Here is a 15,925-nt window from a genome sequence, read left to right on the forward strand (position 1 = left end):
AGAGTTCAGAATCAGCGGGAGCTGTGAGCCAGCCTCTACAAATGTAATTGCTCTGGCCTCTCGAGTCCTGCTGAGTTCCCTGGTAGCCTGGCTTCTGAGTCCAGCGCTTTCTGATCTGGGAACCAGGTTCATATCTCTCTCTTGCTTCAAGTGCTGCCTTGAAACTATGTACAATTTCAGCTGCATCAAGCCAGTTCAACCCACATGTTTTTGCAGCAATGGGTGGGAAGGAGTTATGTAGGTGTGGCTTATGACCCATTAGGTAATTTCAGAGCTGGCAGCAAGCAGAAAGATCAGTGTGGAAGAAGTTGTGGTGATGTTCATGATTGCTCATTTGTCTCCTTCAGCATCTTTGGGGGTGGTGAGAGTGCTAGCGGTGGAAGTCATTCACAGAAGGCAAGGGAGGAGTAATCCAGGAATCAAAAATACCTTACCACCCTTGCTAAGTAAGAGGTAATAATGATGGTTAGACTACTAGTCCTGAGCTTTGACCAGGAAGGGGGGGTCACTAGGAGTAGGAGCACCTTTAGGAGTATTTGGGAGATAGAAGGTGGGCTGGAGAGGATCCAAACTGGACTTGTCTGAAGAAGAAAAGTGGCTGCTGGGGGTTCACGTGGTGCAGTTTGAGAACTAGAGATGAGAGGAACACAAGTGTGAATGCATTTCCCCTTTTCACCCTAGACATCCAAACTGTGCTCCAGAGTCTCTGAGGAATTCAGAGGTGCAAGAAGTTAATGCATGTTTGTATCGTGAGAGGAAAGAGGAGAGCATACAGATGTGTGCTGTGGAATGGCAAGGGGTGGAAATGGGCACAAAACAGGGAGATGGGGATAAAATCGCAGAGGCAGGGTGGGGTGTTAGAAGGGGTTGGGCAGATGCTTCTGTGTGTGATGGGAGGAAGGTTGAAGGATGGAGGAAATAATGTCACTTTGTAATTTTCTTATAAGCAACTGAGATTCTGCAGAGAAATGGAGGCTGGAGAGGGGAGGGTTTGAGGAATGAGTCAAAGGTGGTGACGAGGCAGCTGGGATTGCAGGCGTGGGTTTCAGTTAAGCGGGAGAAACACTTTGTCTTCTTTCAAACAATTGTTCATATTAGCATGCGTGGTGTGGGCACGCATGCACCCATCCACCTGATGTCTCCCGCTGTGCTGCACATGCTAGGTGTTTCAGGATCTCTCTTTTGGTTCATGACAGACCAACCCAGTCAGATCTTCCCTGAGGTGCCGTAGTAGAAGTAGAAAAGTTTGTTAGTGGAGGGGATTGGTCTGGTGGCAGTTTTCATTAGAGTTGTCTCCCAATAGATGCTGGAATGGGAGCTGGTACCAGGGGTGGGTCAGGCTCAGAATTTGGTGACTTGGGGAAGGAAACAAATACTCGACACATCACCCCACCTCTTCCCACACACATACACACCTCCACAAGTACCCCCATTGTAAGGATACTGAAAAGCATGAGGAAATCCAGAACTACTTTGACAGAGTGCAAGTGAGAGAAGGCACAGGAAAAAGGCTGAGGGCAGAAAAATAACTAACAGTGCTTATAGACTGGAAAACAAGATGAAATGAGAGAGAAAGGCTGATGGTAAACGCTGGAAGACACAAAGTTGTGATGGGGAGGGAGTCAGTAACAAAGTTTAGAGAAAGCTTACAGGTCACATGGATGAAGAGATTTGCAAAGATTTTGGAAGGTGAGGTGAGAAAGCATGTCACTAAGGACTTGATTTGGTTCTCAGTGTGGAAGGCACAGAAGGGTTCTGAGGGGAGTGTGTTTCTCTCTTTTCCTGGGCCAGCTTGGCCGTTGAGGTTCAATAGAAGACCCCTCGTTCGCTGGGTACGCGCATGTCTGTTGACACAGGAAACAGTGAAAGATGAAGGCAAAGCCCTCTCATAACTTCTGCTTCGAAAGAAACTGGTTGTAACTGGGTATCAGTCTCCACACTCCTGTGATTTTAGTGAACTACTGCTTAGCTTCTGCTGTCCTCTGACTTCTGAGGCCTAACAAAATCGTCCTTTGGGCCTGTAATTTTACACTGAGTCCTAGGACTGAGAGGCTGACCTGGAGTGCTCATCATCATCTAGGCTGTACCACTAATGATTCCGTGATCTGGTTGGGACCTAGACCTCTGTCTCTGCTGCTGTGAGGATGAGATCTTGGTGCCTCTCACCACACTTCCTTTTAGTTTGTGACCCTGTCTCCACTAAAGCGTGTCCTGCTGCAAATCTCCATTGTGTATAACCTAAAATCTTACTGCAGAGATAGTGATTGCCTCATTTTCATCATCTGAATTTCCCTCCGTTCTTATAAATGCCATGTGGAGTAGCTGTGGTGGTTATATTGTATTGCAGCTTCTTGGACAGATCTGCTTAGCATCCTCTGGAAGTATTATGGATTCAAGCTGGATTAAGGTCAAGTCTACCCTAAAAAGAAACAAAACCCATCTGAATTATCCATCCCTTGTGCAACGCAGGACCTGCATACTGAGTAGCTAGGATGTACTTCTGCTGCCTTGAGCTTAGGTCTTGGTTTTTCTGTGTGTGACTTTAAGTCTGACTTTTAATAATCCTTAAATTAATGGGATAAAGTGTTAGTCTGTCTTCATCTTGTAGTTGCTTTTGTAATTGCAGTGGGTTGGACCTGTCTGAGTTGAACTCAGCTGTGGCCCTTGTGTACACAAGCCACTGCAAGGTTATGAGCTTGGCTTAACTCCTTGGTGGAGTCCTGCTGCCCTCTGGGAGCTCTGATGCTGCATCGCTGTTCTGAATGTCGCCCGATGCTTTCACATCGTCACGCAGTGATCCAGCAGGGTGTGGACCAGCGTGCTTTGTCAGTCCTGCTCTGCATACTCTGGGATCTGCGTCACACCTTGAGCCTGAGCCTCTGCATTGGCTCTGTGTGCAGATCCCTGGTTCGCTGGAACCTGCTTTGTTTTTTTAAAGCTAGTGGCAGTAAGGCATGAGTCTTGTTTCCATTGCTGTCATCTAGGTCATGCCAAACCACCCTCAAAACTCCCTCCATCAGAAAGTATTCAAAACGTTGCAAGAGCCAAGTACTTTATTTGCTGTACGTTTCTTTTACTTCGTTCTTTTCCAGTTGGACCAATGTGGTCTCTTCATTGTGGTCTTCCAGCCTGGGCTTCCTCTTTTCCATCTCACTATGCTTTAAACTTAAACTGCCTTCTCATTAGTTGAACTATTCTTAGATTTTGTGTTTTCTGCATTTTTTTGGTTGCCTCCCTGTTCACTGCTTTACCCAAGCAAACCAGCAAGCCCGGCTGTTTACTTCCCAGTTCCTGTCCTGCCTCTCTTCTTTTGCTCATCAGTTTGGGGATACCTCGTAAGTTTGTCCCTGTAGCTAGGTCTTTTCAGCTTTATATTTCCTATGCAAGTTTAGTGCCTGTTTTCTTTGCAGACACAGCAACTGTGCAGGACGCACTGGTCTGAGAAGAGTCTCTTAATGAGTACAGCATACCCTTAAAATACATTTCATAAATGCCACCTGTCAGCTCTTAACTTGCCCGAAGACACTTTGTTAGTTTATTATATGGAGTTTATTTAAGTTGTCAGGGCCTGCATTCTTATTAATGGGGGTGCATTTTTCTCTGAGAGCCTGTGACTTCATCTTAACCTCTCTAGATGAGTACAGATTCCAAACAGGCAAGTATTTTCTCAACAGACCTATCCTGCTCACAGGATATTGTGAATGTAAAATGTAATCAACCATTGAGCATGTTTAGCTTAGAGATCTGTATTGTGGTGGTAGCTCAGTCCGTGTTGCTAAGCTGACACAGCATTTTCATTGCAAGTTTGGATGCACTGAGCTTGTGCTGTAATATAGCAGTTCCTGAAATGGGTTTCAGGATAGTAGAGTTCTTGCAAGTCTTCCATTCACTGGCAAAGGCAAGGCTTTGAATGTGTTTCTGTGCTTGGAACTTTCATTAATACTATATATTCCTATTTCCACAATGAAAAATGGCTCCAGTGTGGAAGCTTGGTGTTGTACTGATAGTTAAATGTCAGGAATTCAAACACTTCTAGGGAACATACTGCTTCTTGGATTAGTGAAAGTTTGTGTTACTGCAATGTGGTGGTTGATAAGGCAAGCATGTGCTCTACAAAGATACTTCTGAGGTTTTTTCCCAGTGCAGATGAGTGTTTTGGCATAAGACACGCACATTTAAAGTTGTACTAAGCACACGTTCTTGCAGTAAAAGCTGCGGGGGCAGTACCAGGCATTTGGCTTGCTGATTTGTTTGGATTAATAGGATTTCATGTAGTTAAAATGCACACTCACAATGGAAAAGGCTCTTCTGTGTAAAAGCAGTTTCACTCGTCATTATTGCATGTATCTGTTGGCATAGCTATATTGGCTAGCTGTGAGTGCTGTTATAACAATCTTTGAGCCTCTGCTCAGGAGAGGAATTATTTGGTGTGAACTGAAACCATGGCCAGGCTAATTTATGAGCTATGGAGTTGATAATAAAGTATAACCTGTGTGGAATATGGGCTAAAGTTTGCTAGTGTCTTGGCTAACAGGCCCTAGCAGCAAATCTGAAGAAATTGCATGAAGTCTGAGTTATCTAAAACTATGTACAGCAATTTTGGCAACGCTGGATTAGTCTGATACTGCATGAGTGGCTATGTTGGACGAGTGAACTGCAGTAGACCTAGTGGACAGCGTGGGTGGTGTGACAGCTGTGGAGGACACAACCATTGCCCTTGGGTGGTAAGGATGTTCTGGTTAGGCAATGACAGCAGCTTTGTGAAGGAGCGGGTTTTTGTTGCTGCAGTGGAAATATTCCTCTGAATCCAGGCAAACTCTGCTAGACCAGAAACCTTCTTTAACGGTTGCCGGAGGCGGAAGTGTCTTAATACCCTAACAATTCTCAGTGCCTGTGTTACTGACTGAGGCACTGCTAGTGGGAAAGCTGGCTGTGGACGTGGTTGTGGGACCTTGCAAACTTCTTGTTTGGTCAGAGAGCTGGCACCGGGATGTGGACAGGCAAATGACCCTTAAAAGTCAGATGTTCAGCTTTTTTGCTTTGACATACAGTAGCACTGTGTTTGAGGACTCTGCCCAGCCTGAGTCACGCCACACAAGGAGCTCAGATGGGCTCTTGTGCAGGAAGGGCCATTTAAAAAAAAAGGGAAGGCGAGTCCCTGTTCCCAGCATAGCTACTTGGAGAGGTTTGTCCTTGTGTTCTTCAGAAACGTGACAAAGTGAGATGGGAGCTCTGGAGACCTGAGAGCTTAGAGCCTGGTGCCTGCTCAAAGCTCCTTGGTGGAAGGCTGCCCCCTTTGTCTAGTCTCTGCAAGGCTCTCCATCCGAGGCAATTAGGATTAGCAGGCACATTTCATGCTCTGAAAAGTCAGAAAGGGAAAGAAGAAGGAGTTTTACAAAAGGATGTGCCTGCCAGGCACAGATTTCGCTCTGTTTTTGTGCAGAGAATAAACATAGACGTGAAGGTTAAAAAGCAGACTTCCAACAGCATTTAACGAAGGGCTTGGAAATGATGCAAAGGATTTAGGGATGGGAGAGATCAGAGGCATTGCAAGGGGCAGAGTTGGCAGAGGGAGGAGCCCTAGTGACACACAGCGCGGATTACCTACCCAGACCTTCCTAGTTCACCTTCACAGGGGTTTTGTGAAACTTAAACTTCGGCAGGAGAGATGTGGCATTTTGATTTGGAGAGTCACCTACTCCTTCTGGAAGGTTAGGAGGGAGGAGGGCTCTGAGCATGCCCTCGTGTGTGGGTTCAAACAGAGGTGAAGGAAGAGAATGTGGTTTTCTTTGGAGACTGCAAAATTCAGCTCTCTTCTGCCTTTTCATCTATCACCGTTTCCTGGCCTCATTCACTCCTCCTTCCCAGTTTAATTCTGAAAAACACTTTTCTCTTGCAGTGTCAGTGGCTTGAGAGCTGATTTCACATGTATTATGTTACTGATTTTTTTAGTAGATTGTTATGGACCTTCAGATGGAGAAATGACTAACTCAGATTATTGTTTCTCCTCACACTGACAAGGTAAAGTTTTCTTTTTCTCCTGGTATTTTCCAATAAATAAATTTATGATTCCCATACCAGGGCAGTAAGTAGCAGAGGATTTTTATAGTGTATGGAATAACAGAAATTAGGAAGAAAGCATAAACCCCATTCTCCAACCCTTTACTCATTGGTTTTTGTTAGGGCTTCTTTATGCATAGCGTCAAACCCATCTAAAAAGCTTGAAAATATGCCAAAAAGGTCGAAACAAAACGTTAGTTCAATAAAATGCAGATTGGGAATGTATTTTTAGTGTTTGAATATTTTCCCTAAAAGGCTATACTGTAGGAAACATGTTTTACTGCTTGAATCATATGGTACTGTGAGGCATGCTTTTAGCACATGCTGCTGTCACATGGAAATAAAGAAACGATCTCAAAACAAGCAACAATGTCTGCAGAAACTTCCCTTAACAGCTCCAGCAGTTAGCTGATTGGAAGACTCTAGCCTTGACTCCCCTTCCCAGCGAGTGGCCTAAATGAAAGAAGAGCTTGTTCGCCCACCCACTTCTCAAACAGCTTGAGCTGTTTCAGCCACCAGTAACAGCTGTTCCTTTCTGTTTCCATAACCTTTTCCTGTCAAGCTCTTTCAATGATACTGCATTGCTATTTGCAGAAAGATTTCTCTTGACTGTCTAGCCTGATAACATTTATTTCCACCTGTGTGCTTCATGGAGCACTTCTATTTCTTTACTTACCATTCCAATACTGTGCCCCAGTATCAGAATTCCAGGAGTCTCATGGTAGTTCCCAAACAGCGGTGGCTTTGCTGTTTTCAATGTGTATGCATGCATGCTGTTACATAGCGTAATGCAGCTGGTACAGCGGAGCCTTCCCACAGAACTTCCCATCTACTGCAGCTAAAAGCATTGGAAGTGACAAATGAAGAAAACAAACAGCTGAGCCTAAAAGGTCCGTGTTTGTAAAGGTTTTCTTAAAAAGATGATCATCACACCAGCTTCATTTGGGTTGTGCGAACGTAAAACACCACTACGACTTGCAGCTCAGCTGCTTTGGCAACCAGGGTTTGAGGCTTCAGTTCCCTGGTGAATTGTACTTACTACCCTGCAAGAGCAAACGTTTAAACTATGCAAATGAAGTATCCTCTGAAGCATAAGGTAAATAATTGTGTATCAGTAAACGAAATATAACTGTAACTTTGTGTTCAGTCGCCAAAGTCAGGCTCTCACTTGTTCATCCCCTCTTCCCAGCAGTTCTTGAGCAGTTGTGCAGCTCTCCACTCACCACTAAGGTGAGGCGTGAGTCAGACACTCTGGTATGCCCATGATTCAGATAGTATTTCTCTTTACCTTTTTTTTTTTTTTGATGGCTTGGGCGATGATGGTCTCCAGATTAAAAAGTAGTGTGCAAATATTGTTTTAAATCCTGTCAAACTTTCATTGTGGCAGAGCTGTACTTCAGGTGATGATTGGTAGTGATTTAGGATGTAGAAAGAAGGAATTCCTTTCAATTTATTTGGCTGGGGGGGCTTCTGTTCAACAGTGCATATCTGATGATAGCAGAAAGTTCTTGGCAAGTTGGAGTCTTAGACCATGAGGGTTGGTAGCTATAGCGAGGAAATGAAACTTCTTGTTCCTTCTTGGTCACCCTGAGTAGGGTGAGGACCTCCTAAACAGTGATGTTTGATTGCTCCAAGGTGTATATGCAAAGGCTATGGTTAAGATACCTTATTTGTCACCGAGTAGAGTACAGGGTTTTCCTCATCTGAGAGGTTCTATGTGTATATTGCTGGCTCAACTTTTGCTGGTCCTGGAAACTCACCATGCTGTTTCAGATCTGATTTTCCAACTTCATTGTATATCTGGGTGACATGAGCAGGGGCATATCTATGAGGTCAACAACAGCGGAGAAGAGGGAATTCTCTTTCTTAGGAAGAAAAATTATCAGCTTACTTGGTGAAGTGCAAACAATTCAGATGAGGGGGATGTATTTGAGAAAGGACCTTAACCTCTTTAGTTTCCCTGAGGGAAAGCTGGACTCCTCCATCAAAGACAAATGCTTCCCAGATGCATTTCTATGTTGTTATGTGATTAGACAAAGGAAGATCTCTAATGTCAGGAAGGTAAGATGTCAAGGAGCCATCATGATTGTACTAGGGATGGAGGCTTTGAGCAGGGCATCTGTTCATTTATTGTTTGTGTTTCTTGCAAATAAACTGATTTCCTTTTGAAGCCTGAATCTTGTGGCTGGAACATTCCCTCTCCTGTGTGATGCTTGCATTGTTCCACGGTGTGAGTGAAGCCCTTGGGCACTTGACTGAGCTCCTATTAGGAGGGTCATCTTCACTACCTGCAGCTGAGGCCTGCTCAGATTCTCAGAGGTGATAGGATTGTGGAACTTGGCATGCTAAGCATTGCACCTTTTTAAAAGGAAATTTTACAATAGGAGTGAGTGTGAATGGGAAATTGCATCTCTCATTTTTTACATCTGGGGTAAAGGAAAAACAATAGTCTTCTGAAGAGTACAGTCTTCTAAAAGCACATACCTCTTTGGGGCTTTCTCAGTTAACATCAAATCTAAGATCCCTTCACTGCTTAGCATATGCTGAGCTACCCATAGTAACATTTTTGTGCATCCATTCAAGAAAATTGTTTTGCCTGCTTCCTATTTACAGCTTGTTGGTACGTTGAAAACCAAGCAAAACGAATCCTTGAAAATACCAGGCTGCTACGCATACTGTTTCTACAGCATTAGCACAGTTTTAGATAGCTCAGCCACTTCTAAGGCATTGTCCTTGTGGTAGCCTGGATCAGAGATTTGCTGAACTTGTTCAATCCATATTCAGGATGTAATATATATACTGTGATCAAAGGTAGTCCCCAAAACCAAGCAGCCCCATAAAATACGTGAGGGTCGGAAGTACGCAAGAACCTCTTGCATCTCTCCTAGGCTTCAGAGATCAGTAGTCGCATTTCAGTTGAATTCAGATTGCTCCAGAAGTGGTTGAGAGAATCTGATGTATTCTTGCAGCTAGGAGTTTTATCCTTGGTTTGTTAAATCGACTTGTCCCGTGTTTTGGACTTCCTGGAGCCTGGGTTATAGTAAATCCAGGACTAGTAAATGTAAAACTCATCAGCTGTGACAGGTCCTTTCTCCAAGTGTAGGATAACCTCAGTATCATTAGCTGCAGTTACAAATGGGCTCATAAAGAGGTAATTACTTTTCAAAGGTACTCATGCTTAGAGATGCAAGTACTAATCTAGGGGGAATTTTATACCAGAGCCTAATCACTGTCACAAATTAGCTCAGGGACTTCTCCAGCTTCCTCAAGCTTATCTGTAAGCATCTTGAAATTTTTCTCTGACTATGAGGAGACCTGCCAGACACTAAAAACTTAAGAGTAAAGGATCTAGTATAGGAAAAAAAAAAATTGCGCTCTAGATTCTATTAAATTCACAGGAAAGAAATTCCCATAGTGTGTTGATGTTCTGCGTTCTTGAAACTTGCACCCCAAAGTCCGTGTAGGTCTAGACTATTAGCTCTTCTTCCAAGAGTTTGATAGTAGTAGTATGCAAGTATCCTGCTCTTCACTGAAGGAGTGCTGAAGTGCCATGGAAAGTGGTTTTGCACTGGTTTTTTCCCTTTCACCCTAGACTCAGACTTCAGCTTGCATGGCTTAATTCATAAATGAGCAATAGCTGATTGGCAAAGGTTCATTTCGCCACATGCCAAGATGAGTTGGACGCTCTGAGGGGATTGAGACTGACGGATAAATATCTGTCACGTGTAGGTGGCCTATAAGAAAAGATTTGAGGTTTTTCTTTTTAAGTCTTTGTTAAGACTTTTCCCCCCCCACTCTTTAAACTCTCTTGTCATGTGCTGAGTGGGGGTGGATGGAGATCAGGGTGGTGGGGAGAGAAGGGAGGGCTGCTGAAAGCATTTATCTTCATTTCTGCCATCACCCAGTGTTTATTACGCAGTGATAGACAGACGCAGGAAAGCTGCCAATCAAACCTACGTTCACTGCATTTCAATTCGTCTTCACTTTGGATTTCAGCATTTTGAAATCTACATCATCTCTGCAGTAAAAGGTCGTTCTGTTCGTGGGGATGACAAGTCTGAGACCCTCGGGTACCCACTGCAGTCACTTGTGATTCCATCAGACAGTGGAAGACCCAGGAGTCAGGACAGACTGTCAAGTGCTTGGTGAGAACTGCGGCTTGTTAGAGATGATCTGCTGCTGCCCACATTTAAGAAGCTGTGTTGTTTGCCTCCAGGTTACACTAGAACTTAAGAGGCAACAGCACCTTCTCCTGCTCTTGCCCAGGCTGAAACCCTGGCTGAGCAAAGGCAGCTGAGGATGAGTTCTCACGCTGAACACAAGATCTGTGGTGAGGACTTAACTTTTTTAGGCTTTCCCTCCACGGTCTCAAATCTTCCCTATCAGTCAAAGGAAAAAGTGCACAGCAAAGATTAGGATAGCGTAGTTGTGCACTTGGGGAGGGGGTATTTTCCTCCCTGAATTGAATGTATGAAATGTTTGCATGCTTTTAATCGTCTTTACTGGAGGACAGTGCCTGCATGCAAGTGGGAGGCTTCTGGCAGGACTTGTGATACAAATGTTATTCTACTTTGTATATGTAGCTAGATATAATTTAATAATTACACTTCTCAATTACATAATTAGTATAAGTAGGGGTAATTACTTAATAAAAACATGTAGATCGTGGATTTGCCGTTAGGCACACTGGTTTGGAGCCTTTGAGAAATGACCTGAATACTTCTGAATGTGCACTTTTCAGTTTATGAACCTTGTTCCCTGGGTCCTAATCTTTTCGACGATGGCTTTGGCTGGCTCTGAAATTTGTGCAGAGCTGTCTGGCAGATGGGGAGGTACTGCGTTTTTCCATTGTTAGCTTTTCTGTGTAGGATATGACTGCCTTTGGATATGAAGGGGGTGTGAGGTTTAAATGAACACCAGACCTGAAAGTTCTGGGGAAAGAGATAAGAAGTCCAGAATCTTTACAGAAAAAAATTCAAGAACATTTGCCAACAGCTTTTTTTTTTTTTTTTTAATGGTACCTGTAGCATTAGGTGCAACAGTTGTATGAGGCAGATGAACTTGCTGTTTGTGGAGCAGTTGGTGATGTTCCTAGGCTTCTGTGATGTAGAGGGAACACACAACTACTCTCCTAGGGCATGTTATTCTTCAGTTACGTATGACTTGCTATGCCTACAAAGGTTGATCTCCTTGCAAAACATAGGATGACTTTGTAATGTTCACCTGTAATAACATCAGTATTCTGGAATTATGTGCCCTGAGTAGTACTTCTGTCACCTGTCTTTGCTGAGTGTTCCCTTGTCTGACTAAGTCCTGTAAGGAGTTGCTGCCTAGTTGGTGATGTTAGTTACCATTTCCCTGCAGCAAGTCCCACTCTTGAAATTTGTACAGAAACTGGTTTTCTGTTCTTTGGCTGGAGGCAAGACAGCAGTAGAGTGCCCTGTGTACCACACCCGGGCTGGCATTGCGGAGACTTTTAAAGATGAAGCAACATAAAATTTAATTGAGCTTCTTCCACTTCTGGTTGCAAAATGTAATTTCATTAATGCATTGAATCTGCTTTCTCTAGTGCATATCTTTTGTTCAGAGGAGCCCTTTGCTTTTGGGGGATATGGAGAACAAGGCCTTGGGCGTATGTAAGAGCAATGGAAATGTTTAATTTTGCTCTCCAAGTGATATGTGCGTGTCTGACGGGCAGATACAGAGGCTGAGCAGACACAGGGTGAAGGTTTGTCAGTCGCTGGAGGCCTGGCATAGCTGAGGACACATTGTGAAGCCGGCTGCTCACAACTCTTGCTCTCAATGCATCTCTGAGCTTTCTCCAGAACCAAAAATCAGGATTAGAGGCAGTTTATTGATGAAAAGAGGACTAGCAGCAGCCTTCTTAGTGTCTTTATCAGCACCAGTCTAGAATTTACTTCCCTACTTTGCCCTGCCCACCTTGTTCTTTACTTTGCAGAGAAAACATAAACCTTTTCAGTTTGTGTGTGTTTTCAGACCTCTTTTTTGCCATGCCTGAGTGTTCTGCTGGGATTTGATATGAAAAGTAAAAATCCAGCCACCACAGTCTCCTCATTTTCCTCCACACTACTTTCATTTACTAGCAGTTAACAAGCTTTTAGCTCCCTGTGCAGGCAGCTGGCCTGCTGTGTACAGAGTTGTCAAAGTGATGTCTCTTTTGCTGTGGCTGCTGTGGCAGCAGAGTCCTGAGCCAGCGCTCCTGGGAGAGTGAAGCGACTGACTTTTCTGTGTGCTTCCTGCTGGAGACAGTGTGGAGATGCCGAAATCCAGACCATGTAGACTCCGGAGGCTGTGCTTTGCCTCGTTTGTTCTTGGGGATGATCCTGTTTTGCTTTCCCTTATCAAACACTGTGACCTTCAGTTTCTGTAGGTGCTATCATGTGTGTAGTACAAGGGCTGTGTGTGTACGAAGGCCTTAGAGACTGCAAATAGCGTGAGATTTTTGACTCTAGTACTATTATAAGATAGCTGTTTCTTCTCTCCACTTGTCTCCCTAGGGATTGCATTTTATGGCTCTGAGCTTTCTCATGTGCATGCTGATTTCAGTTACCAGTGGCAGTTTCTTTCTGCCTGGAAAATTGTTTTTTGTGCTAGTTTCTGAAGTATTCTGTTTAGCCTTATGCTTTGGGCTGCTGCCCAAAACTTTGTGTGGTTAGCAAGGGTCATGTTGTTTGCTTGGAGTCCAGACAGCCCCTGCCTGCTGTAGGTTGGGCCACACAGAGTAGCAAAGGGCCAGCTTGTAGGTCTTCCTTGCTAATATTTCTGGTACAGTCATTACTGTGTGGCAACTATTGTAGGCAACCTGTATCTTCTGAACGGAGTTTACAGTGGTAGCAGGGGTTATGTCCACACGTGTGCGATTTTGCAGGGCAGCACTTTTCCTTAGTATGCATCCAGTTCTGCCTTCATAGATGTACTAGAATATTGTGGGTCTGTGAAAAAGCAGCTTCACTGGTACCAATAAGCAGAATGCATTTGCACCAAATGAATTGATTAGGATTTCTGCCCTGTGAGTCTGGGCAAGTCTTATCTCTCATCAATGTTCTTTTCTTTCAGAAATGTGTTGCAGTGAGGTGCTTTCCTATTAATTTCCTGTGCTCTGTGGCTTATTTAGGAGGGGTTGCCATTTCTGTAAATAAGGTTTCTTTAAGAATATAGAGTTTTGTGTTTTGGATTTTGAAAGGTTTTCTATGGTTTTGTCTTTGCAGCTCTTTTCTGGATAATCTTCTGGAGGTTAAATTGCTAATTATTTCCTCCTTTTCTGTAGGTGCCGTGATTGGGGATGGACAGTCAGCTGTGGCCAGCAACATTGCCAACACCACCTACCGGCTCCAGTGGTGGGACTTCACCAAATTTGATCTGCCTGAAATCAGCAATGGTAAGCTGGAAAGGACACCAGTACCTTCTTTTAAGTCTATACTGACCAGAGCTACCATAAGCTCTAGGATCTTCCAAAGGTAGCTGTATGTTGTAGGCCTTGGATTACTTGCTGTTCTTGTGAAGAAAATTAACTCTGTCATGACTAAAATCAGCACACACTGGGAACTGTAAATCAGTTAGCCTTTTGAGAAAGGTGACTAAAAGCACACAGAGTTGTTCCTGCTCTGTCTCACCTGTGTGTCTGTGCTATCAGCAAATCCATGCATAAGCGCAGCTTTTTTGTGAGCATTCTTGTGGGAATATACAATCCTCTTAGAAGAATTCTGTGTGCAATCAACTCATTCTTTTACCAACAGGTTTCTAGAGGGATATTGTCTTTATACGTTTACATTAGAACCTGCTAATAAATTGGGTCTGAATTCTACAAGTTATTGACATTAGTGCGGGCTAAAGTGTTGCAATACATTTTGGGAACTGGGGCTCTGGTCTGTTGCGTACCACAGTATTGCAAACCAGGGAAAGTAGATGTAGCTTCAAGCCATTTGCAAAAGCAATGATTTGTCCTATATTTCAGGTGAAAGCTGCTTCTGGGTTGAGAATATGAGTGATACTGATGATTTTATTTGTTTATTCTTCTCTTTGTGAAAATTAGACCATAAGTTTTACATGTCATAGAATGGTTTGGGTTGGAAGGGAACTTAAAGTCCATCTAGTTCCAACCCCCCTGCCATGGGCAGGGACCCCTTCCACTAGACCAGGTTGCTCCAAGCCTCATCCAGCCTGGCCTTGAACACTCTCAGGGATGGGACACCCACCGCTTCTCTGGGCAACCTGTTCCAGTGCCTCACCACCCTCTCCAGGAAGAACTTCTTCCTGATATCTAATCTAAAACTCTCCAGTTTCAATTTAACCCCATACCCCGTTGTCCTGTCACTACAGGCCCTTGTAAAAAGTCCCCCCCAGCTTCCTTGTAGCCCCTTCAGGTACTGGAAGGTACTATAAGGTCTCCCCAGAGCCTTCTCTTCTCCAGGCTGAACAAGCCCAACTCTTTCAGCCTGTCCCCATAGCAGAGGTGCTCCAGCCCTCTGAGCATCTTTGTGGCCCCCTCTGGACTTGCTCCAATCAGTCTATATCCTTCCGATGTTGGGGGCCCCAGAGCAGTACTGGACGCAGTACTTCAGGTGGGGTCTCATGAGAGGAAAGGGAAAGAATCACCTCCCTTGACCTGCTGGCCACTTCTTTTGATGGAGACCAGGATACAGTTGGCTTTCTGGGCTGTAAGCACACATTGTCAGCTCATGTTCAGCTTTTCACCCACCAGCACCCCCAAGTCCTTCTCCTCAGGGCTGCTCTCCATCCATTCTCCACCCAGCCTGTACTTATGTTTGGGATTGCCCCAACCCAGGTGCAGGACCTTGCACTTGGCCTTGTTGAACTCCATGAGGTTGGCACAGGCCCACCTCTCCAGCCTGTCCAGGTCTCTCTGGATGGCATCCCTTCTCTCCAGCGTGTCAACCGCACCACACAGCTTGGTGTTGTGGGCAAACTTGCTGAGGGTGCACTGCACTCAATCGCACCAGAATTCCTTATCCACCGGGTGGTCCATCCATCAAATCTACGTCTCTCCAGTTTAGAGACAAGGATGTCATGTGGGTCAGCATCAAATGCTTTGCACAAGTCCGGGTAGATGATGTCTGTTGCTCTTCCCTTATCCACCAACACTGTAACCCTGTCCTACAAGGCCACCAGATTCATCAGACGTGATCTACTCCTGGTGAAGCCATGTTGGCTGTCACCAATCATCTCCTTAGATTCCATGTGCCTCAGCATAGTTTCCAGGAGGATCTTCCTCATGATCATGCCAGGCACAGAGGTGAGACTGACTGGCTTGTAGTTCCCCAAATCTTACTTTTCTCTCTTTTTAAAGATGGGGGTTATGTCTCCCCTTTTCCAATTGTGGGAACTTCACTACACTGCCATGATTTCTCAAATAAGATGGATAGTGACTTAGCAACTTAGTCCACCAGTTCCCTCAGGACCTGTGGGTGTGTATCATCAGTTCCCATGGACTTGTGCACCTTCAGGTTCCTTTTGTGGTCTTGAAACTGGTCTTCTCCTACAGTGGATGGTTCTTCATTGTCCCAGTCCTTGCCTTTGCCTTCTGCGACTTGGGGAGTTGTACTGTGACCACTTGCTGGTGAAGACTGAGGCAAAAAAGTCACGGAGTATCTCAGCCTTCTCCACATCCCATGTTACCAGGTTTCCTGTTTCTTTCTGGAGTGGGCCCACACTTTCTCTTGTCCTCTTTTTGTCACCGACATACCTGTACAAGGTTTTCTTGTTGCCCTTAACGCTCTGGCCAGATTTAATTCTGTCGGGACTTTAGCCTTCCTAACCCTCATCCCTGGATGCTCAGGCAATTTCTCTATTATTCCAGGCTACCTGTCCCTGCTTCCACACTCTG

At 44.6% G+C, this 15,925-nt stretch overlaps 1 protein-coding gene across 1 annotated transcript in view; it reads left to right on the top strand.

Moving 5' to 3' along the window:
* Positions 1-15,925, top strand: part of LOC104513148 (activating molecule in BECN1-regulated autophagy protein 1-like) — a gene marked incomplete at its 5' end in the record, with an annotated part of 83,563 nt that overhangs the window by 15,400 nt on the left and 52,238 nt on the right. The window contains 1 exon segment of the mRNA XM_010156432.1: positions 13,349-13,459. Coding sequence (XP_010154734.1) covers positions 13,349-13,459 — 111 coding nt within the window.

Source organism: Eurypyga helias, unplaced genomic scaffold (assembly GCF_000690775.1).
Source record: "Eurypyga helias isolate BGI_N326 unplaced genomic scaffold, ASM69077v1 scaffold14550, whole genome shotgun sequence".
NCBI lineage: Eukaryota > Metazoa > Chordata > Aves > Eurypygiformes > Eurypygidae > Eurypyga > Eurypyga helias.